Source organism: Haliotis cracherodii, unplaced genomic scaffold (genome assembly GCF_022045235.1).
Source record: "Haliotis cracherodii isolate W230 unplaced genomic scaffold, xgHalCrac1.p SCAF_6, whole genome shotgun sequence".
In the NCBI taxonomy this organism is placed as follows: Eukaryota; Metazoa; Mollusca; class Gastropoda; order Lepetellida; family Haliotidae; genus Haliotis; species Haliotis cracherodii.
This window is the reverse complement of record NW_027266319.1, coordinates 55,245,821-55,270,555: the sequence shown is the minus strand read 5'-3', so window position 1 is coordinate 55,270,555 and position 24,735 is coordinate 55,245,821. Positions and strand designations below refer to the sequence as shown.

At 42.1% G+C, this 24,735-nt stretch overlaps 1 protein-coding gene across 1 annotated transcript in view; it reads left to right on the top strand.

Moving 5' to 3' along the window:
- Positions 1-24,735, top strand: part of LOC139445285 (uncharacterized) — a 59,456-nt gene that overhangs the window by 2,346 nt on the left and 32,375 nt on the right. The window contains exon 2 of the mRNA XM_071226417.1: positions 15,460-15,717. Within this exon, the coding sequence (XP_071082518.1) occupies positions 15,654-15,717 (64 nt within the window). The 5' untranslated portion in view covers positions 15,460-15,653. The remainder of the gene's footprint in view (positions 1-15,459; positions 15,718-24,735) is intronic.

The window sequence follows — 24,735 nt, the reverse complement described above, 5'->3', positions numbered from 1 at the left end:
CCATTGAGACACCAGTTGGCAACAGATACCCTCCATTGAGACACCACTAGAATACAGATATCCTCCCTTGAGACACCAGTAGACTACAGATACCCTCCCTTGAGACACCAGTTGGCTACAGATACCCTCCCTTGAGGCACCAGTAGACTACAGATATCCCCCCTTGAGACACCAGTAGACTACAGATACTCTCCCTTGAGACACCGGTTAACTACATATACCCTCCCTTGAGACACAATTAGACTACAGATATCCTCCCTTGAGACACAAGTAGACTACAGATACTCTCCCTTGAGACACCGGTTAACTACAGATACCCTCCCTTGAGACACAATTAGACTACAGATATCCTCCCTTGAGACACAAGTAGACTACAGATACCTTCCCTTGAGATACCAGTAGACTACAGATACCCTCCCTTGAGACACCGGTTGACTACAGATGCACACAATTGAGACACCAGTAGACTACAGATACCCTCCCTTAAGACTATAGTTGACTACAGATATCCTCCCTTGAGACACCAGTTGACTACAGATACCCTCCCTTGAGACACCAATGATTAGAGATATACTCCCTTGAGACACCAGTAGACTACATATACTCTCCCTTGAGACACCGGTTGACTACAGATACACACCCTTGAGACGCCAGTAGACTACAGATACTCTCCCTTAAGACTATAGTTGACAACATATATCCTCCCTTGAGACACCAGTTGACTACAGATATCCTCCCTTGACACACCAGTAGACTACAGATATCCTCCCTTGAGACACCAGTAGACTACAGATACCCTCCCTTGAGACACCGGTTGGCTACAGATACCCTCCCTTGAGACACAAGTAGACTACAGATACCCTCCCTTGAGACACCAGTTGGCTACAGATACCCTCCCTTGAGACACCGGTTGACTACAGATACACTCCCTTGAGACACCAGTAGACAACAGATATCCTCCCTTGAGACAAGAGTAGACTACAGATACTCTCCCTTGAGACACCGGTTAACTACAGATACCCTCCCTTGAGACACAATTAGACTACAGATATCCTCCCTTGAGACACAAGTAGACTACAGATACCTTCCCTTGAGACACCAGTAGACTACAGATACCCTCCCTTGAGACACCGGTTGACTACAGATACACACCCTTGAGACACCAGTAGACTACAGATACCCTCCCTTAAGACTATAGTTGACTACAGATATCCTCCCTTGAGACACCAGTTGACTACAGATACCCTCCCTTGAGACACCAGTAGACTACAGATACTCTCCCTTGAGACACCGGTTGACTACAGATACCTTCCCTTGAGACACAAGTAGACTACAGATACCTTCCCTTGAGACACAAGTAGACTACAGATACCCTCCCTTGAGACACCGGTTGACTACAGATACACACCCTTGAGACACCAGTAGACTACAGATACCCTCCCTTAAGACTATAGTTGACTACAGATATCCTCCCTTGAGACACCAGTTGACTACAGATACCCTCCCTTGAGACACCAGTAGACAACAGATATCCTCCCTTGAGACAAGAGTAGACTACAGATACTCTCCCTTGAGACACCGGTTAACTACATATACCCTCCCTTGAGACACAATTAGACTACAGATATCCTCCCTTGAGACACAAGTAGACTACAGATACTCTCCCTTGAGACACCGGTTAACTACAGATACCCTCCCTTGAGACACAATTAGACTACAGATATCCTCCCTTGAGACACAAGTAGACTACAGATACCTTCCCTTGAGACACCAGTAGACTACAGATACCCTCCCTTGAGACACCGGTTGACTACAGATGCACACAATTGAGACACCAGTAGACTACAGATACCCTCCCTTAAGACTATAGTTGACTACAGATATCCTCCCTTGAGACACCAGTTGACTACAGATACCCTCCCTTGAGACACCAATGATTAGAGATATACTCCCTTGAGACACCAGTAGACTACATATACTCTCCCTTGAGACACCGGTTGACTACAGATACACACCCTTGAGACGCCAGTAGACTACAGATACTCTCCCTTAAGACTATAGTTGACAACATATATCCTCCCTTGAGACACCAGTTGACTACAGATACCCTCCCTTGACACACCAGTAGACTACAGATATCCTCCCTTGAGACACCAGTAGACTACAGATACCCTACCTTGAGACACCGGTTGACTACAGATACCCTCCCTTGAGACACAAGTAGACTACAGATACCCTCCCTTGAGACACCAGTTGGCTACAGATACCCTCCCTTGAGACACCAGTTGACTACAGATACCCTCCCTTGAGACACCAGTAGACAACAGATATCCTCCCTTGAGACAAGAGTAGACTACAGATACTCTCCCTTGAGACACCAGTAGACTACATATACTCTCCCTTGAGACACCGGTTGACTACAGATACACACCCTTGAGACGCCAGTAGACTACAGATACTCTCCCTTAAGACTATAGTTGACAACATATATCCTCCCTTGAGACACCAGTTGACTACAGATACCCTCCCTTGACACACCAGTAGACTACAGATATCCTCCCTTGAGACACCAGTAGACTACAGATACCCTCCCTTGAGACACCGGTTGGCTACAGATACCCTCCCTTGAGACACAAGTAGACTACAGATACCCTCCCTTGAGACACCAGTTGGCTACAGATACCCTCCCTTGAGACACCGGTTGACTACAGATACACTCCCTTGAGACACCAGTAGACAACAGATATCCTCCCTTGAGACAAGAGTAGACTACAGATACTCTCCCTTGAGACACCGGTTAACTACATATACCCTCCCTTGAGACACAATTAGACTAAGGATATCCTCCCTTGAGACACAAGTAGACTACAGATACTCTCCCTTGAGACACCGGTTAACTACAGATACCCTCCCTTGAGACACAATTAGACTACAGATATCCTCCCTTGAGACACAAGTAGACTACAGATACCTTCCCTTGAGACACCAGTAGACTACAGATACCCTCCCTTGAGACACCGGTTGACTACAGATACACACCCTTGAGACACCAGTAGACTACAGATACCCTCCCTTAAGACTATAGTTGACTACAGATATCCTCCCTTGAGACACCAGTTGACTACAGATACCCTCCCTTGAGACACCAGTAGACTACATATACTCTCCCTTGAGACACCGGTTGACTACAGATACCTTCCCTTGAGACACAAGTAGACTACAGATACCTTCCCTTGAGACACAAGTAGACTACAGATACCCTCCCTTGAGACACCGGTTGACTACAGATACACACCCTTGAGACACCAGTAGACTACAGATACCCTCCCTTAAGACTATAGTTGACTACAGATATCCTCCCTTGAGACACCAGTTGACTACAGATACCCTCCCTTGAGACACCAGTAGACAACAGATATCCTCCCTTGAGACAAGAGTAGACTACAGATACTCTCCCTTGAGACACCGGTTAACTACATATACCCTCCCTTGAGACACAATTAGACTACAGATATCCTCCCTTGAGACACAAGTAGACTACAGATACTCTCCCTTGAGACACCGGTTAACTACAGATACCCTCCCTTGAGACACAATTAGACTACAGATATCCTCCCTTGAGACACAAGTAGACTACAGATACCTTCCCTGAGACACCAGTAGACTACAGATACCCTCCCTTGAGACACCGGTTGACTACAGATGCACACCCTTGAGACACCAGTAGACTACAGATACCCTCCCTTAAGACTATAGTTGACTACAGATATCCTCCCTTGAGACACCAGTTGACTACAGATACCCTCCCTTGAGACACCAATGATTAGAGATATACTCCCTTGAGACACCAGTAGACTACATATACTCTCCCTTGAGACACCGGTTGACTACAGATACACACCCTTGAGACGCCAGTAGACTACAGATACTCTCCCTTAAGACTATAGTTGACAACATATATCCTCCCTTGAGACACCAGTTGACTACAGATACCCTCCCTTGACACACCAGTAGACTACAGATATCCTCCCTTGAGACACCAGTAGACTACAGATACCCTACCTTGAGACACCGGTTGACTACAGATACCCTCCCTTGAGACACAAGTAGACTACAGATACCCTCCCTTGAGACACCAGTTGGCTACAGATACCCTCCCTTGAGACACCAGTTGACTACAGATACCCTCCCTTGAGACACCAGTAGACAACAGATATCCTCCCTTGAGACAAGAGTAGACTACAGATACTCTCCCTTGAGACACCGGTTAACTACAGATACCCTCCCTTGAGACACAATTACACTACAGATACCCTCCCTTGAGACACCAGTTGACTACAGATATCCTCCCTTGAGACACCAGTTGACTACAGATACCCTCCCTTGAGACACCGGTTGACTACAGATACACACCCTTGAGACACCAGTAGACTACAGATACCCTCCCTTGAGACACAATTAGACTACAGATACCCTCCCTTGAGACACCAGTTGACTACAGATATCCCCCCTTGAGACACCAGTAGACTACAGATATCCTCCCTTGAGACACCAGTAGACTACAGATATCCTCCCTTGAGACACCAGTAGACTACAGATATCCTCCCTTGAGACACCAGTAGACTACAGATATCCTCCCTTGAGACACCAACAGGCGGCACACAGTGAATAACAGACACAGTAGGCTCAGACACAACATGCTTCAGATCTACATTCACACGGGTAAAGATTAGTCGTAAAACAAACATAAGTTCCTGATATTGGTATCTTAGCTCCCCTATCGATCTCATTGAAGTGCCTCCTATTTTAAAAGTTAGATGTGTTGCCACGGAAATTGTTGTCACTGACGGCGCCGCCTGCTCACCTCTCGTGGCATCATTAAATCAGTGCAGTCATAGCCCCTCACTCAAACCATTCATCAATCGTCTCACACAACAGCTGTACAAAAGCACGTATGCTGATTTCAGTTCCGCTTCACTACTGAACGGCATCTATAATCCGTTTGGCTCCAAATGAGAACGATGAATTGCAAAATAACTCAAAATCAGGAATAGTCTATTAAATGTCGATACGGTACACGGCAATGAATACCTTGTACCTAACAAGATCTGTTGTTTGCTATTTTTATTCCCATCACTGGAAAACGTTGTTTAAGAAACTATCATGTTGGTATGTGTACAAGTTTACATCTTGAACGGATGGGGGCACAACGGTAGGAGGAACAGCGCAAACACATACTGCACGCGCTACACAACGGTACAGGGAATGACACCATAAGAGGGGTCGTCTCATGACAATTTTAATCGCAATCTGACAATTGCTTCTGTCACTGCTGATGGTGACTACTACTGATGGAGCTGTTTGCAACACATCGTTCTCAGTTGGAGCCTAACGTACTGTAAGTGTTTAAATCTTAAACGGGAATTGCGTGTACGGACAATCGAACTATGCTATAGACCTCGCAACTTGAAATAGAATCGCGAATACCCCGATGATTAAGTTACGAAAATAACGGTGCTAATACTTATAAATTGAAAACACGCCATGAAGGAATATTACGTACAGTAATGACAAAATTTAAATGTGCGCTTTTCAAGAAATATACATTTTGCTGAAGGTAAATATCATCATTAAGTTTGGATCATGTGGTTACAATCCAACATATATTAAGCCGCGTGTGCAGCGTACGTACGTTACGGGCGCGAGCTGAATGAAATAAAACGTGAATATTATATTTAACTGACGCAATTTGGATACGATGACATGTGTCAACTAAGTCAGCGAGCCAGACCACCAGATCCCGTTAGTCGCATCTTACGACAAGCATAGTCGCCTATTATGGCAAGCATGGGTTGCTGAAGACCTATTCTACCCCGGATCTTCACGAATGTGTCATTATTGAAACTGATATTCCTTATCGTCATAATAGCTTGTATGAGCACACAAGCAGCTATCTTCGTCAATCATCGTGATATTTCGTGATTCCATGTCATGTCGCGAGTTGCTGTGTAATTCCAGTTACCAACGAGCTAGAACTGTAACAAAGCACAGTGAGGCACAGAGTGAGTGAGTGGGTATGGTATTACGCCGCTTTTAGCAATATTCAGGCAATAAAACGGCGGGGGACACCAGAAATGGGCTTCACACATTGTACCCATGTCGGGAATCGAACCCGGGTCTTCGGCGTGACGAGCGAACGCTTTAACCACTAGGCTACCCGACCGCAGTATGCCACAGAACCTGAAACTCAATGCTGACGTAGATGCCCTCTTCGACCTGATATGATGGATATACTTACTTAAGCACATATTCCATTCGCTTGTCTCTAATAAATTCTTAGGAAGAACGTTTAAGGTCTCCTGCACACGATACTCAAGGGATGGGGCACTATGTCATCAGTGTTGTATATTATTATGCCAAGCCATGGTTCACAATCAATCAAATTCAAGAGGAGACGACGCGCAAGAGCTCAGAATGTGAAGGTCCAGAATGACTCTGATGATAACCATGATGAATATTAATGATGGTGTGGAGGGGGGTGGATGAGGAAGAGGAGGATAGGAAAACAGTGGCATAAAGTAAACGGGTCTGTGTCTCATAGTCTGGAGCTCACTGTCTTGGGCTGGAGGTTGCATTAATTCGTGTGGAACTGAGACTTTGTTCTAATGTCTAGGGCATCAATTGATTGATTGAGATAAACAATGAACTGAGAAGCAAACGAAACTATACCTCCAAGTTAATTTTATCAATCAACAATATCTTAAGTTAGCGTTAATACTACGTTTATAACGAACACGCTCAAAACGAAATGGTTTTTTATCCTGTCCATTTGCTGTATTTTGCTGTATATATGCTTATAACGAACTATGGTTATAACGAACTAAACTTTGTGGTCTCTTTGAGTTCGTTATACTGTTTACTGTATAATAAAAATGGACTGTACTGGCCTTAAGTTAAGAATATACCACATGGTTTTATTTTTTTAAACATATTTTCATTTAAACTTGATGGGTAATATCTTAGACAGCTTAACTTTGAGAATCAATAAATTTGCATCTTTTTCGGCACAAATTTACAACATTTCAACATGTAGGGGTCGTTGGGGTGCAAATACATTTCAAACCCCAGTCTTCATTGAACCAATTTATTTTCACACAAAATTACCCAGACTTACTTTTTACAAACTGTTGCAGAAATGAGTGATGGTTAAATAGACATCCGTTTCACAACAGTTCTCTAAACTTATGACCTTTTAGGATAGAACACGTGTCTATCGTATTGTCGATGGTCGATCCCTGGTCGCGTCGGAGCAATCAATGTTAAAGATGGTACTTGCGTGATGTTACCCTGTCTGGAGCTTTGTAATAAGGGAGACAAAACAAGGACCGGTTGTCAGTTTAATGTGTCTGAGTGGAGTATCCATATTTAACTGCTGCATGGTATCTCATTGGGATAGCACTATAGAACCGGACTAGTACAACTAGCCCCTACACGCACACGCACATGCACACGCACATGCACACGCGCACGCGCACCCACTCACACACGCACGCACACACGCACGCACGCACGCCCACATAGGTACACACACCTCGCTCACCAACACCTTGAAGGCGACGTTAAACCACATTTGACATTATACCCTGTTTTGTTGTCCGATACAAGCCCAATGCCCCCCCCCCCCCCCCCCCCCCCCCCCCCCCCCCGCCCTAATACCGCCGGACACCGACCGCCTCTGTGACGTCATACAGCACCAACTACGGAGCCGGGCGTGCTAATGCGTTTATAGTAATAATATGGTTTTATGGTACGGCATGGAACACAATTACATTTGGGGGAATTTCCAGAACGGTTGCTGGAAGCAGAAAATTGGATTTTGAACAATATATTTGTCATTTACTGACATTTGGAGCTAGATTAATGAATACTTTGCGGCAATATCCCTTCATAAATTAATAAATATGCCATTAGTTTAACTTAATAAAGGTTTATTCGAGTATTTTATCAACATTATGTCACAATAATGTCTGAGTGAGTATGGTTTTACGCCGCTATTAGTAATATTCCAGCAATTTGAAGGCGGGAACAAATAGGCTTCAATTATTGTACTCATGTCGGGAATCGAACCTGGGTTTCGGCGTGACGAGCGAACGCTTTGACTACAAGGCTACCCAATCGCCCTTCCTAAACATCAATTCATGTATGGTGCTTGTACACATTTTTATATGGTCACGTTCTACATGCTCAGTTCTAAGAAAAACCGGATTCCATCCAAATTGAGTCATCCAGTTTTAAATAACGGAGTTCACGCATCCATCGTTTCGTGATTTAGTGGTGTGAAAATGTGCAATATATCGATATTATTTTTGGAGAAATAAGTGAGTAACTGAGTATGGTTTTACGCCGCTTTTAACAATATTCCAGCAAATATCACGGCGGGGGACACCAGAAATACGCTTCACACATTGTACACATGTCGGGAATCGAACCCGGGTCTTCGGTGTGACGAGCGAACGTTTTAACCACTAGGCTATCCCTATGTCCCATTAGAACGAAAGAAAGGCGTGCTCAGCGAGGATATTACCCTATCATAATAACAACATGCTGATTGCGTGTCATCGTGAAGTGGGTCGGTGCTCTTGTTTTCAAACACTGGTTTGCCATATCGAGGCTCGATTACGTCACATAGATGAATTAGCGTTGCGTCAAGCAATATCCCTTTAATCACTCACTCACTCACTCTTTGGCGTTAACAAATACAGAAAAGTTACTGTTATTCAATGATAGCTCTTCAGGGCTAGGTGGGGATAGCTCAGTGGGTACAGTGTTTGTCGTCACGCCAGTGATGCTGGTTCGATCCCCAATATGAATACACTGTAGATATTGTGGTATCTCCAGATATGATATGGCTGGAATATTGCGGTGCGCGGCGTATAACAATACCCACTCATGAAATCACTCAAATCATTCAGATAAATATTATTAATATTCTAACAAAAGCATTATGGTTTCAATGAAAAATACATATTTTCAAATATATCATTATTATAAATGGGCAAGACCTGTATCCCAATTGACTAGATCGATGCTCATGATATCAATCACTGGATTGTCTGGTCCAGACTCGATTATTTACAGACTACCATCATATAGCTGGAATACTGCTGAGTGGGGCGTTAAACAACAAACAAACAAACACAAACATAAATGGGCAACCTTTTTAAACAATTTCTACCCATCGTCGTCATAGACACATGTATCGTGTCAAATACGCTTGTATCGGATTGAAGGCAAAACATTATTAATAATAAAAATAATATAATTTTTATACATGACTGCATAACGGTATTTCATAACAACTGTTACGACAGCTGGTCCATCTCTCGTGTCATCCGTACAATGTAATCAAGGAGGCTTGTAATAAATACCTGGGCTATGTTTGTACAAGCTGATTACCATAGCAGTGTAAATAGACACACAGTCGAGTCTACGATCGATCTATGATCGTGCCATCTGCAGGATGTTCCGTCATCGTCGCTGTCCATGAGGTCTTCAGAACACCAGTCTCCATCAACGCCACTCAAACCCTCACCAATGACGCAAATGCATAATCCCGTGTTGCATGGTATGGCTAGAAATGAGACCGTTAGGACTATATCTGTTTATTGGTAATATTCACTTGATAGTATAACACGTTTCATGAATACAAATTCGTGGTTGCTGAAGCTACCAATCCCATTTTGGTACCTGGGATTCAGGGCGTATTTAGAGAGGATTCAGCACTCATCAGGGTTGCACGCGATACGCAAATACAATCGTATTTGGTTCGCAGTTATAACATTTAAAAATAATTATATATCATATTTTTTCGATTTGTTTTCACTAATTTAATATCAAATCGCATCCTTTTTTGACCTAGGAGCGTGGTCAATAGATTTTCGTCTGTGATTGACATTCTGCCTTCGTAGTGTGGATTCCGAGATGCGCTTTTGAGATTTGTGTTAAAGTGGTATTCCTGTTCCAGGAGTCAACAATGGGATTCAGAGTGAATAATTTCATGGTAGTCGGGATTCAGGGGAGGAGTGAGTGAGTGAGTTTGGTTTTACGCCGCTTTTAGCAATATTCCAGCAATATCATGGCGGGGGACACCAGAAATGGGCTTCACGTATTGTACCCATGTCGGGAATCGCTTTAACCACTAGGCTACCCGACCGCCCCGATTCAGGGGAGGAGGGGATGGGCACCCTCATCACTGCTAAACACAGTAAAGAATACCCTGTGGGACCACCCGTTTTGGATATATCCACCATCTTCCAGGAAGAAGGGAAAAGTACCACAATTGACTTGAATCTATCTTCTTTGTGCAGAAACGACATTGGAGTTGAATTTCGCTCTATGTGTCCAGTATTTGAATCAGAAAGACGTTAATATATCTCACCTTACTAATACAAAAATCCAAATAATCGGAATGTGAAGAAAACTCTAAAACAAATGTAACACAGGAAATTTAACACCCACACGAACAATTTATGCGTTGTGCTGTCAACTTCATATAATTATATCTATTATAATATATATTATAAAAAACATTCAAATATATGCGTCCTCTTGAAAACCATATATAATATACAAGTATATGTTTACCTAATGTACATACACATCTGCATATATGTATGACTGAAAACTATGTTTATACTTCTGAAGCACAGTTACAACACATGGTCAATTCTTTAACTTGAACTTCTGGATTCACGGGACCATCCTAATTACATCGATTTATTCGTTGTTCGAGACAAGCGGAGTGACGCGATTAGACAATTGTGTCGATTGGTATTATAACCCTAATGTTACCTCGTCTTTATATCGAGTTAATGGAGTTAAATGATGCCTGTTCTAGTGACCATCCCACCCCTCCCATCCCCTCCCATCCCCTTCCCTCCTCCCCCACCGTGACATGACTGGAACATTGCCAACTGCGGCGCACAGCATATATAAGTTCAAGGTTTAACTGAATCATTCGTGCTGTTCCGACATGCCTGTGGGTAAGGCTGTAGTGCCGGTCACAGAATATAGATTTTTCAATTCAGGTGTTTTATTACCTCCTAAGGAACTCAATTAAGCGGTTACTGTGAGCTAAGCCTGTGCTGTAGAGCCCTAATAGTGACGTTTCATTGTGAGGTTTCCATGGTTCCACTTAAGTCGTCAAGGGCGCTGCCGCTACTCTGTACAGTGTTGCGTGTGCCGGGATCCGAAGCTCGTAACCCTGAATTCTAGATTTGCCCTTGTTTGTATAGTTAGATCCATTGTTTGTCAGCACGAAACCCGTGCTCTCCCAAAGTGTGCATGTATCTTATGTACACCTGTATGTCCGTACAACCTGTATGTGATGTACACCTGTATGTATTGCACACCTGTATGTGATGTACACCTGTATGTATTGCACACCTGTATGTGATGTACACCTGTATGTATTGCACACCTGTATGTGATGTACACCTGTATGTCATGTACACCTGTATGCCATGTACACCTGTATGTCATGTACACCTGTATGTGATGTACACCTGTATGTGTTGTACACCTGTATGTGATGTACCTGTATGTGATGTACACCTGTATGCCATATACACCTGTATGTCATGTACACCTGTATGTGTTGTACACCTGTATGTGATGTACACCTGTATGTGATGTACACCTGTATGTGATGTACACCTGTATGTGATGTACACCTGTATGTCATGTACACCTGTATGTCATGTACACCTGTATGTATTGTACACCTGTATGTCCGTACAACCTGTATGTGATGTACACCTGTATGTCATGTACACCTGTTTATCATGTACACCTGTATGTCATGTACACCTGTATGTCATGTACACCTGTATGTCATGTACACCTGTATGTCCGTACAACCTGTATGTGATGTACACCTGTATGTCATGTACACCTGTATGTGATGTACACCTGTATGTGATGTACACCTGTATGTCATGTACACCTGTATGCCAGGTACACCTGTATGTGATGTACACCTGTATGTGATGTACACCTGTATGTGACGTTTACCTGTATGTGATGTACACCTGTATGTGATGTACACCTGTATGTGATGTACACCTGTATGTGTTGTACACCTGTATGTGATGTACACCTGTATGTCATGTACACCTGTATGTATTGTACACCTGTATGTATTGTACACCTGTATGTATTGTACACCTGTAAGGGATGTACACCTGTATGTATTGTACACCTGTATGTACTGTACACCTGTATGTCATGTACACCTGTATGTGATGTACACCTGTATGTGTTGAACACCTGTATGTATTGTACACCTGTATGTCATGTACACCTGTATGTCATGTACACCTGTATGTGATGTACACCTGTATGTGTTGTACACCTGTATGTATTGTACACCTGTATGTGATGTACACCTGTATGTATTGTACACCTGTATGTGTTGTACACCTGTATGTGATGTACACCTGTATGTGTTGTACACGTGTATGTGTTGTACACCTGTATGTCATGTACACCTGTATGTGATGTACACCTGTATGTGATGTACACCTGTATGTATTGTACACCTGTATGTGATGTACACCTGTATGTGATATACACCTGTATGTATTGTACACCTGTATGTATTGTACACCTGTATGTGATGTACACCTGTATGTATTGTATACCTGTATGTGATGTACACCTGTATGTGATGTACACCTGTATGTATTGTACACCTGTATGTGATGTACACCTGTATGTGATGTACACCTGTATGTGATGTACACCTGTATGTGATGTACACCTGTATGTATTGTACACTTGTATGTGATGTACACCTGTATGTGATGTTTACCTGTATTTGATGTACATCTGTATGTGATGTACACCTGTATGTGATGTACACCTGTATGTACATCCCCGATTCAGGGGAGGAGGGGGTGGGCACCCTCATTACTGCTACACAAAGTAAAGAATACCCTGTGGAACCACCCGTTTTTTAGGAAGAAGGGAAAAGTACCACAATTGACTTGAATCTATCTTCTTTGTGGAAAAACGACATTGGAGTTGAATTTCGGTCTATGTGTCCAGTATTTGAATCAGAAAGACGTAAATATATCTCACCTTACTAATACAAAAATCCAAATAATCGGAATGTGAAGAAAACTCTAAAACAAATGTAACACAGGAAATTTAACACCCATAATAATTTATACGTTGTGCTGTCAACTTCATATAATTATATCTATTATAATATATATAATATAAAAACATTCAAATATATGCGTCATCTTGAAAACCATATATAATATACAAGTATACGCCAATGTGATGCACCTGTATGCCAGGTACACCTGTATGTGATGCACCTGTATGTGATGTACATCTGTATGTGATGCACCTGTATGTGATGTACACCTGTATGTGATGTACATCTGTATGTGATGCACCTGTATGTGATGCACCTGTATGTGATGTACACCTGTATGTCAGGTACACCTGTATGCCAGGTACACCTGTGTGTGATGCACCTGTATGCCAGGTACACCTGTATGTGGTTATACATCATGATGTATTCGCTGTCTGAACTGTGTGTAGGCCATAAACAACCACCGCTGAGACGAAGATATCCGCAGCTTTAGGCCCATAAAGAAGACTGCATTCCTGTGTATTTATGCTACCGCAATAACACTTCATCACAGCACTTAAACCCATGCTGACCTCTATACTCTACGGGGGAACTAATACAGACACATGACTCAAAACTTCAAAAACAAGACAACATTCCCAGATCAAAGTGACAAAATTAAGTGTTCAATTATTTCAAATACTTATCTCAAGTTAATGTGTCGCAAAATGTGTTTTTAATGAACTTCTAATATCATATTGAGGCATCGAAACAGAACATATAATATGTGCAAACAGTTGAACGCACAACAGTTGCGTTCCGTCTGGCAGACAGAAAAACACTTTATACAAATATTTATGCTGGTATTGACTCAACACATTGAGAGAGAGTGTCACTTGTTTTAATTCACCGTGTGATACTTCAAGCATCTGACATCTGTATATGGTTGTAAAACATCTATGCCATATTAGGTGAGTGAGTGAGTCCCGACATGGGTACAATATGTGAAGCCCATTTCTGGTGTCCCCCGCCGTGATATTGCTAGAATATTGCGAAACGCGGCGTAAAACCATACTCATTCACTCACTAACTTCAGGATTAATATATTTATATTGAAATTAATATGAATCACGGTGTTTTCCGTTAGTATGCATAGATGACTATAATGTAATGTATGTCAAAACAAAGTTGTGTTTTACTGGAAAATAATTGTGAAAAAAGGAGCCAAAATGACTATACCATAAGCCTTTTTCTTTAACAGAGATTACATCAGTTATTTTAGCCACTCTGTCCCGTCGCCACACGTCATCTTTATACAACTTCTTAATTCATACCAGTGTTTTATATATCCCAACAACGAAACCCTTGCCTTATATCATTCTGGATTGTCTGGTCCAGACTCGATTATTTACAAAACTCTGTAAATAAGTAAAACTGAGTAAAGCGTCAAACAAGAAATAAACAAACAAACAAAAAGCCCTGTGGGATCCTATGGGTATTGGATGGTCAGGTGGACAGGATCTACGATTGGTTTCAGGTCATCGTGCTCCGATGGCATTGGTCAAACCATTCGTGACCAACTCGTGTTATTCCGGGACAAACCGAATAGCGACTCGTGGCGAACTCGTGTTATTCCGGGACAAGCCGAATAGAGACTCGTGGCGAACTCGTGTTATTCCGGGACAAACCGAATAGAGACTCGTGACCAACTCGTGTTATTCCGTGACAAACCGAATAGCGACTCGTGACCCTCTCGCGGCAATTTTTGCGATTGGGTTCTGCCTAAGCGCAAAAAGACATAGCTAAAAAGTATTGTCAACTCAGGCGTAATTATTCACAAATATTACCCCGATATAGTCCAGATGCTATTGAAAACACATCAGGACCTACAGTATTATACAGTATGAATAAACATAGTTAACTGTATCCTTGGTATATTTTTAAATGCAAGACATGTAAATTCAAATTGTTCCTGAGGGATTCTTTGACCGAAGTACTTCAAGTTATAAGCGCATTCTGATTTCTTTCTCGTATTTTCGCACATAACATTCATCGATAGGGGGACAAGTCTTCTTGCAGGTTACGGAAAGGGGCGAGTTGTGACGAATGGGATCGATGGTTGCATGGTCCAAACGGGACTATATTTACGTTGTCCAGCTGAAAAGCCTGAATTGTGTCTGTCTGCGGCGTAAAACATTATGACTAACTTATATAATCTTCTACCCCCTATAATATATCAGATCTACGTGTCGGCTACATATAGCGTAAACCCACAGCAGCAAGGGCTTGTCTGACTCACTCTATCTTGTTGACAGGTTGCTTCAGATGCGCCGAGATCTTCCGCGGAGGAACACAAACTATCAGCTGCAGTGACACGGTGACCTCGTCACAACTGGATGAGCTCTTGCCAGTCCGCTGTTATATGTCGTTGTTGCGTCCTATTCCAGAGCGGGCTGTCCAGGTGTACTAGAAGAGAAGTAAACTTTTACAGATACGAGCTGAACTTAAGATGAGCGGCTGTAAAGTTGTGTTCGCTGCCGACCTCAGTGACCACAGTGGCTACGCGTTCCAGTGTGAGTAGCTCTTAATGTTGTCGAGCAATAACTTTGAATTTATTATTCTCTTAATGATATCTTTTACCTTCTTTTACTTTTATTGAATTGAAATGTTTTGTAGCTGTGACTTATCGTACATAATTTGTTCCTGTGTTTGGGTTGGTGAACACTTGACTTGCCTTTGCATGTGTTTGTAACGGACCTCACTGGGGGGAAGCGATGCGCTAACTTCTTCGCAAACACTTAGTATGATCACTTTTTAATAGTTATTCATAAACAAATGTTCCTCGGAATCGTACAACTTACAACGTACATTGTATTTAATTCTATGGTAGTTATTACATTATATGCATTACTTAAAAAAATACAAAAAACTTGATACGAAATGCTAATAATACTGAAACATTGCCGATGTAATATGAAATCCCACGTCACTCACTCAATACATTCGTCAGGTTGGCGAATTTCCAAAATGGCCATTATCTTATATTTGTCCTGATTTGTGTTTCGTGTTGTTTCTTAACGATGCGTTCATTAATATTCCAACTGTATAATCGCTGGCTGTAAATAACCGAGTCTGTACTAGACAATCCACCGAATGACATCGTTTCACCAATTGGGATACGATGACATTATTCCCCGGATTCCCCATAGGTCTGAAACCTACTGGTGGTAGGATCTATTATAGATAACACGATCGTTATGGTAGTAGCATGTCTGTACTGAGAAGATTTATATACACGATGGCGCGGTATGTTTATAGTCTACCGTATGCTGATAGACAAGTGTCTGTCAAAACACTAAGGGAAACACCCTCAATTTGCTTGTGTCACATTATTACCATATATCTGTGTCAGATACATTTTTCATAAATCAACAACTCGCAAATGAAAAAGAAGGCAAGGTAGAGATAAGGTACGTAGAAAGTTATCATGTACCTTTTGAACACATATAATCTTATTTTGTTACTTAATCCCCTCACAAGTTCCCCTAAGCATTCCCTCGTGGAAGACTGCCCCCTCCCCCCTCACACACACACACACCCCACCCCACACACACACCCCACACCAACACACACACACCCCTGTTCACGTCACAACAGTTAGATATACCATTCGGATCCACTCGGCTTCTTCCGCTACCTACGTAATACCTCGGGCAACGATGGAGTAGTGATATTGCATCATCTACATGTAAACCGCATAACGACCGATTCTTCCACGTGTAGTTCCAACAGCAGGACAGCCGAATATTTGAGAGAAAACAGTTGTGGTTTAATGGATCTACAATCTGATATCTAGCAATATTTATATAAGTATATTGTTGTGTAATATGATAGTCACGTGAACTAGACAAACACGATAAATACGACTGTTTGAAATTCAAGATTTGAGTACAGTTTTGTTTCAAACTGAATCTCTCATTATGATAAGCATCAGCGAACAGAGCATGTACATAGCTATCCCACTATGTAAAGTGTGTTGGAGAGGTCAATTACTTCATGCCTGGACATGTGAAGATCCGGGGTAGAATAGGTCTTCAGCAACCCATGCTTGCCATAAAAGACGACTATGCTTGTCGCAAGAGGCGACTAACGGGATCGGGTGGTCAGGCTCGCTGACTTGATTGATGCATGTCAACGTGTCCCAGTTGCGTGGATCGATGCTTATTATGTCAATCACTGGACTGTCTGGTCCGAACTCGATTATTTACAAATCGTTGTCACCTTGCTGGAATATTGCTGAGCGTTAAACAACAAACACAACAAACAAACAAATTTGCCTGGAACCCAACAACAATATATTCGCGAATCTTCAGCACAAATTGATAAACCCTGGTAAATCCGTTCGTGACTATAGCAGTGGAAAATGGTGACTCAATATTACACAGGCAAGTAAATTGTGAATATGATATTGCACAGTACGGTATGTGAATACAATATTTAACATCGCGGTATATTGTACATACAATATTGCACATTGCAGTATATTGTACATTGTTGCACAGCGCAGTTTATTGTGAACACAATATTACACAACCCGGTATTTGTATGTTCCCAATTGATTCTAAGAAGTATGCATATGCATGTTCTTCGTAAGAATACCTCTATGGTTTGACAATTATCCACAAAAGTAATGTCGTATTCCAAATAATTTGGTTAAACTCAATACACTTTCCCAATCGTGAATGCAACTCAACATGTGAAAAAACAGATTTCTCACTAACATGTACATATGTGGAAACGGTAGGAAATATCCCGTTATAAGTGCACTGACTTTATATTTATGACCGCCATTGTGTAACGGTAAAAGACTACAAAGTGGGTCTGATGGGTATGATAGGATTTTTCTAATCCATTTCTATGTCAGTGAGGGATATTTGCTTGCTTGACCTTGACATCTGGACAACACGAAGACGCAGTGACTCACTTTAGCAAAATGGTATTTTCTTCAACAACAGCAACAACTTATTATTGTATGGAATCCTAAAACAGACATTTTCTCTTTATCTCGTTGTCGCGATGTCGCGCTACGGTTAATTATGATATTTTTTGCGTGTGTTTGTAAGGGCGACAACGCGACAATGTCCCTTCTGTCTTATTTCATGGCCTCATTATCTTACAGGCGGCAAGGTGACTTTCGCCGCAAACTTGTATTCTAGACTCTAGAGTTCGAATTTCCTCTTCTTGAAAGCAGATACGTGTATTATACAGGAGCGTTGGATACACCAGTTATTGAGGCCTAGTTTTATACTTCAAGGTTAGAAAGCCATTTTTATGCAACCAGTTACAGCCTAGTCTTATACTTCAAGGTTAGAAAGCCATTTTTATGCAACCAGTTACAGCCTAGTTTTATACTTCAAGGTTAGAAAGCCATTTTTATGCAACCAGTTGCAGCCTAGTTTTATACTTCAAGGTTAGAAAGCCATTTTTATGCAACCATTTACAGCCTAGTTTTATACTTCAAGGTTAGAAAGCCATTTTTATGCAACCAGTTACAGCCATAATTTCGAATCAATCTATATACAAATGCTTGTGAGGTGACTATGCTTGTCGTGAGAGGCGACTAACGGGATCAAGTGGTCAGACTCGATGACATGGTTGATGCATGTTATCGTATCCCAATTGCGTAGATCGATGCTCATGATGTCAATCACTGGATTGTCTAGTCCAGACTCGAGTATTTACAGACAACTTCATAAAGCTGGAATATTGCTGAGTGCAGCGTTGAACAACAAACAAACACATAAACAAACCAATGCATGGACGTTTCTTTATGTTGAATTTGTCTACATAGTCAGTGATGACACTTCTACTAAATATATACACATTTACCAGGTGACAGACTAGTGGACCTGTGTAATACATCCTCGGATGTGACTCATTGAGATCGGTCACCTTGTCTTTTTTGTAGCGACACGGGACACCATACAGACCTCGTTTTAGAGCTGTTTCAAGGTCACAAGTAAAAAAACAGTTGATACACTCAAACTTGTTTTCCCGAAATGACGCTGATTTTCGAGATATCTGCATGGTTTTACCTGCCCCAATGCCAATCTCTACCTACATGTGTGTCGACAATCTGTAATTCAAGTTTCTTCCACTTTGAGTTATAGTGAGTTGGATTAAAAGTCCCCAACACCGTTTAATTATGCTTCAGTTAAAACACGACGTGGCAGCTGCGCTTGGGAGGAAAGCAGGTCTTAGGTTACCGGGGGCGATCGGGTTGCCTAGAGGTTAAAGCGTTTGCTCGTCACGCCGAAGACCCGGGTTCGATTCCCGACATGGGTACAATGTGTGAAGCCCATTTCTGGTGTCCCCCGCCGTGATATTGCTGGAATATTGCTAAAAGCGGCGTAAAACCATACTCACTCACTCACTCACTCACTCACTTTGGTTACTTTTCTGACAAACTAATAATGACAGCGAATATTGGATTCGAACCCATTCTGAACAACGCCTTCGACCACTAGACCACCATGCCCCTTCCCGTTACGGACTTATATTGATGTAAAATACCATCTGTAAAATTTAGAAGTGTCAGCCAAGTATATCTACGATCATACACATTGAAACGGATATATTAAATTAGCATCCATGAATGCACATTTTTAAGGAAATATTCCCAGCTGTATAAGAACTAAATAATATAAGAACTTTAAAAATAGCTTGCTCAGGTTAAATGCTATAATCTTATTTAGCCTCGGTTAGCAGATTTCGACACGCTATGCTGACATGATGCTGTAAATTCCAACATTAATGTCAAGGACCGAAATGCTTCAGCTGGCACATGTCAGTCAATATAGCGGAAGTGAAATCCGGAGATACACTTATGAATCATAGAACATGCGTTGTCATGGCATTTGCTAAGATTTAGTTCATTTTTCGGCTGCAGGTTATTCTTACCACAGTACCATTTTTGTTTGATCAAATTTGTTTTCAAAGAAAGTCGAGCGTTTAAATCAAAACAACTGCCGAACAAAAGACGTTATACAACCATTTGAAGGTGACTAAAAGTTGAAACAAGAAATAGTTATTCGACAGTGACGTATTTGATACGGGTATCATAGTTGTGTTTTGGGTCTTAAGTTTGTAGTGTTTCGGTGCCTGTTTTCACCCTTGTAACGTTGTGATAAGGTTTGAAACATTTTTGGACAAATCCAATTTTCACGTGGATACTTTCTATACCCCGGCAGTGTACATCGAAAGCAATCCTGCTGCAACCCGAACGAAAGGTGATAATCTTTACTCTTGGTAAAACAATCATGTTTTCTCAATTACACGTAATAAAGATAAGCCACTTACTATGCGCTGTTAGCCTTGTTGTTTAAACGTTCGCTCGTCACGACGAAGACCCTGGTTCGATTCCCCACATGGGAACAATGTGTGAAAGCCATTTCTGGTATCCCCCGCATTGATATTGCTGGAATATTGCTAAAAGCTGCTTAAAACCAGACTCACTCTCAAACATGATAAGCTTTTAAAAGACACACGAAGAGGTGACGTTGAGTTAAATCAGAGTATATGTGCAGAGAAAAAAGTCAGCTATGGTGATAAAGTGAGTGAGTATGGTTTTACGCCGCTTTTAGCAATATTCCAGAAATATTACAGCAATATCACGACGGGGGACACCAGTAATGGGCTTCACAAATTGTACCCATGTCGGGAATCGAACCCGGGTCTTCGGCGTGACGAGCGAACGCTTTAACCACTAGGCTACCCGACCGCCCCTGTGGTGATAAAGGGCGACACTGACCGCCTACAGCAATTGCCCAGCATGTCAAAGTGGTAGGTCTTTCTATAACCACCTACACATCATGTTGACAGACCGTCGTTCATCACGCCATAGTTACAATCTGTACTTATTTTGGTGTTGACACGCGTGCCAATCAATGTATTAAGATAGTCATCTAAAATGATAGGTAGAATACAATAGATCTATTATACCCCCGGTTTGAAGAACGAGATAAAAAAAACATCCTCGCGCGATCCTCGTACTGGGTCCAACTTTGACTTTACTATTTTGTACCTTTATCTCGAAGTTGGCATTTCCACATTAACAGTTTTGAGAAGCGCAAGTATATCTCGTACCTTTCTTAACACATCTACCATCGCTGTAAAACTACGGAGCAATTGAAAACAATTTATATGTTTGTTTTAATCCAATTGTAATGGTTATTTTTACTTACAAATAAAGTATTGTGAGTAGACATAAGTAAAAAAACATGGGGCAGGTTCCATGTAAGTGAAACAAAACGATTTAAGTTGCTTGACAAGATGTTTAAGCCATTTTGTTATAGATAGTATTTTAAACCAAATAGTTCGATATATATCAGTACATTCGACTGAACCGACATCGAAATGTCCAGGTCCAACTTAGATATAGCTCATAGATAACACTTATGGTTCTGTAACCCATTTATTTCAAACAGCTGATGTCTAAATAGAGATCTACTTCAAACAAATAAACTTAGAAACTGTTAGATCTTTTAGTCCAGTGGTTTCGGAAGCTTGGTCGAAACGCTCGTTAATCATGTCCAAGACTCAGATTTCAACCCCTAAAGATTCCCCGCAGTGCAATATTGCAACAGAAAGTCGTCAAATCGCTGTTAACGCCCAACGCACGACATAAATAATTATTACGCTCGACATTAAGGGGATAAAACAAGGATTGGTCGGCTCGGAGTCACTATAATGAGTCTGAGTGGGCTCTTCATGTTAAACGGCGTCATGGTATTTCGGAGGCTAGCACTGAAAAACGGCTTTAGTCCGAACAAGTACAAACACACACGCACTCACATGCACGTCGTTATATAAGTGCAATAATCTTATCACAACGTTAAACCCAATTTCGCTTCAGCTGTTATTAACTTCTATTTCAAGAACCCTGTATCGACCCGGACTTGGCAAATCTAGCACGGTAATCCGTCAAGGGTAATGACTGACCGTCTCGGTGATGTCGTTGTAATTCTGCTGACTGAGGTGTCAACCCCTCCTCACCCCTCGCTCACCCGGCTGACAGGGGGACGTGTTACAATCATCATGACCCCCATGTCAACTTGTTTATGTAACCTTCACCCCCGGGCCGCGTGGCTTACCCTCCCGAGCATCCATCAGGAGTTATGTAACGCGGAGTGTCGGGGGTGAGGATCACGTCTTACACAGAACGTGTGGGTAATCATGTCTGCCGTCAAACTGCCTTGGTTAACGTGGGCGGATTCATCTCTCGCTTTGTGGCAAATGTGGCATCTGTCTTATGTATCCTTAGACACTCTGATGAACATTGAGGGTCAAATTTCAAATAGGAACTCGCCTTTCGACATTCATTTAATTTTCCTGTATTTCAAAGACAGATTCTGTCTGTTGTCGCAAAATGTCAGGAACATGTCAGATAAATTTCAGGATTAAAAGTTGAGCAAATTTGGCCTTGAAATGTCCTCAAGATCAAGAACCCTGTTGGTTATCATGAATAGAATAGATCTCCAGTACCCAAGGCTTGTCAACCCGTTGGGATTCCTGGATAGAATAGGTTTCCAGTACCCAAGGCTTGTCAACCCGTTGGGATTCCTGGATAGAATAGGTCTCCAGTACCCCGGGCTTGTCAACCCGTTGGGATTCCTGGATAGAATAGGCCTCCAGTACCCCTGGGCTTGTCAACCCGTTGGGATTCCTGGATAGAATAGGTTTCCAGTACCCCGGGCTTGTCAACATGTTGGGATTCCCGGTAAGAATAGGCTCCTAGTACCAAATGAACGTCTACCCGTTGAGATTCCCACTTAGAATAGTTTTCAATGACCCATGTTTGTTTACCCGTAGAGATTCCTGGGTAGAATGGGTCGCCAGCAACCCATGCTTGTCTTCCCGATGGGATTCCTGGGTAGAATTGTTGGTCCCCAGTAACTACTACTTGTCTACCCGTTGACACTTCCTTGGTAGAAGCATTGGTCCCCAGTAACTACTGCTTGTCTACCCGTTAATTTCCCGGTAAAAAATATAGGTCTCCAGTAACTACTGCTTGTCTACCCGTTGAAACTTCCTTGGTAGAATCATTGGTCCCCAGTAACTACTGCTTGTCTACCCGTTAATTTCCCGGTAAAAAATATAGGTCTCCAGTAACTACTGCTTGTCTACCCGTTGAAACTTCCTTGGTAGAATCATTGGTCCCCAGTAACTACTGCTTGTCTACCCGTTAATTTTCCGGTAAGAAATATAGGTCCCCAGTAACTTCTGCTTGTCTACCCGTTAATTTCCTGGGAAGAACAATAGGTCCCCAGTAACTACTGCTTGTCTACCCGTTAATTCCCTAGAAAGAACAATAGGTCCCAAGTAACTACTGCTTGTCTACCCGTTGAAACTTCCTTGGTAGAATCATTGGTCCCCAGTAACTACTGCTTGTCTACCCGTTAATTTTCCGGTAAGAAATATAGGTCCCCAGTAACTACTGCTTGTCTACCCGTTAATTCCCTAGAAAGAACAATAGGTCCCCAGTAACTACTGCTTGTCTACCCGTTGAAACTTCCTTGGTAGAATCATTGGTCCCCAGTAACTACTGCTTGTCTACCCGTTAATTTCCCGGTAAAAAATATAGGTCTCCAGTAACTACTGCTTGTCTACCCGTTGAAGCTTCCTTGGTAGAATCATTGGTCCCCAGTAACTACTGCTTGTCTACCCGTTAATTTTCCGGTAAGAAATATAGGTCCCCAGTAACTTCTGCTTGTCTACCCGTTAATTTCCTGGGAAGAACAATAGGTCCCCAGTAACTACTGCTTGTCTACCCGTTAATTCCCTAGAAAGAACAATAGGTCCCCAGTAACTACTGCTTGTCTACCCGTTGAAACTTCCTTGGTAGAATCATTGGTCCCCAGTAACTACTGCTTGTCTACCCGTTAATTTTCCGGTAAGAAATATAGGTCCCCAGTAACTACTGCTTGTCTACCCGTTAATTTCCTTGGAAGAACAATAGGTCCCCAGTAACTACTGCTTGTCTACCCGTTAATTCCCTAGAAAGAACAATAGGTCCCCAGTAACTACTGCTTGTCTACCCGTTAATTTCCTGGGAAGAACAATAGGTCCCCAGTAACTACTGCTTGTCTACCCGTTAATTCCCTAGAAAGAACAATAGGTCCCCAGTAACTACTGCTTGTCTACCCGTTAATTTCCTGGGAAGAACAATAGGTCCCCAGTAACTACTGCTTGTCTACCCGTTAATTTCCTGGGAAGAACAATAGGTCCCCAGTAACTACTGCTTGTCTACCCGTTAATTTCCTGGGAAGAACAATAGGTCCCCAGTAACTACTGCTTGTCTACCCCTTAATTCCCTAGAAAGAACAATAGGTCCCCAGTAACTACTGCTTGTCTACCCGTTAATTTCCTGGGAAGAACAATAGGTCCCCAGTAACTACTGCTTGTCTACCCGTTAATTCCCTAGAAAGAACAATAGGTCCCCAGTAACTACTGCTTGTCTACCCGTTAATTTCCTGGGAAGAACAATAGGTCCCCAGTAACTACTGCTTGTCTACCCGTTAATTTCCTGGGAA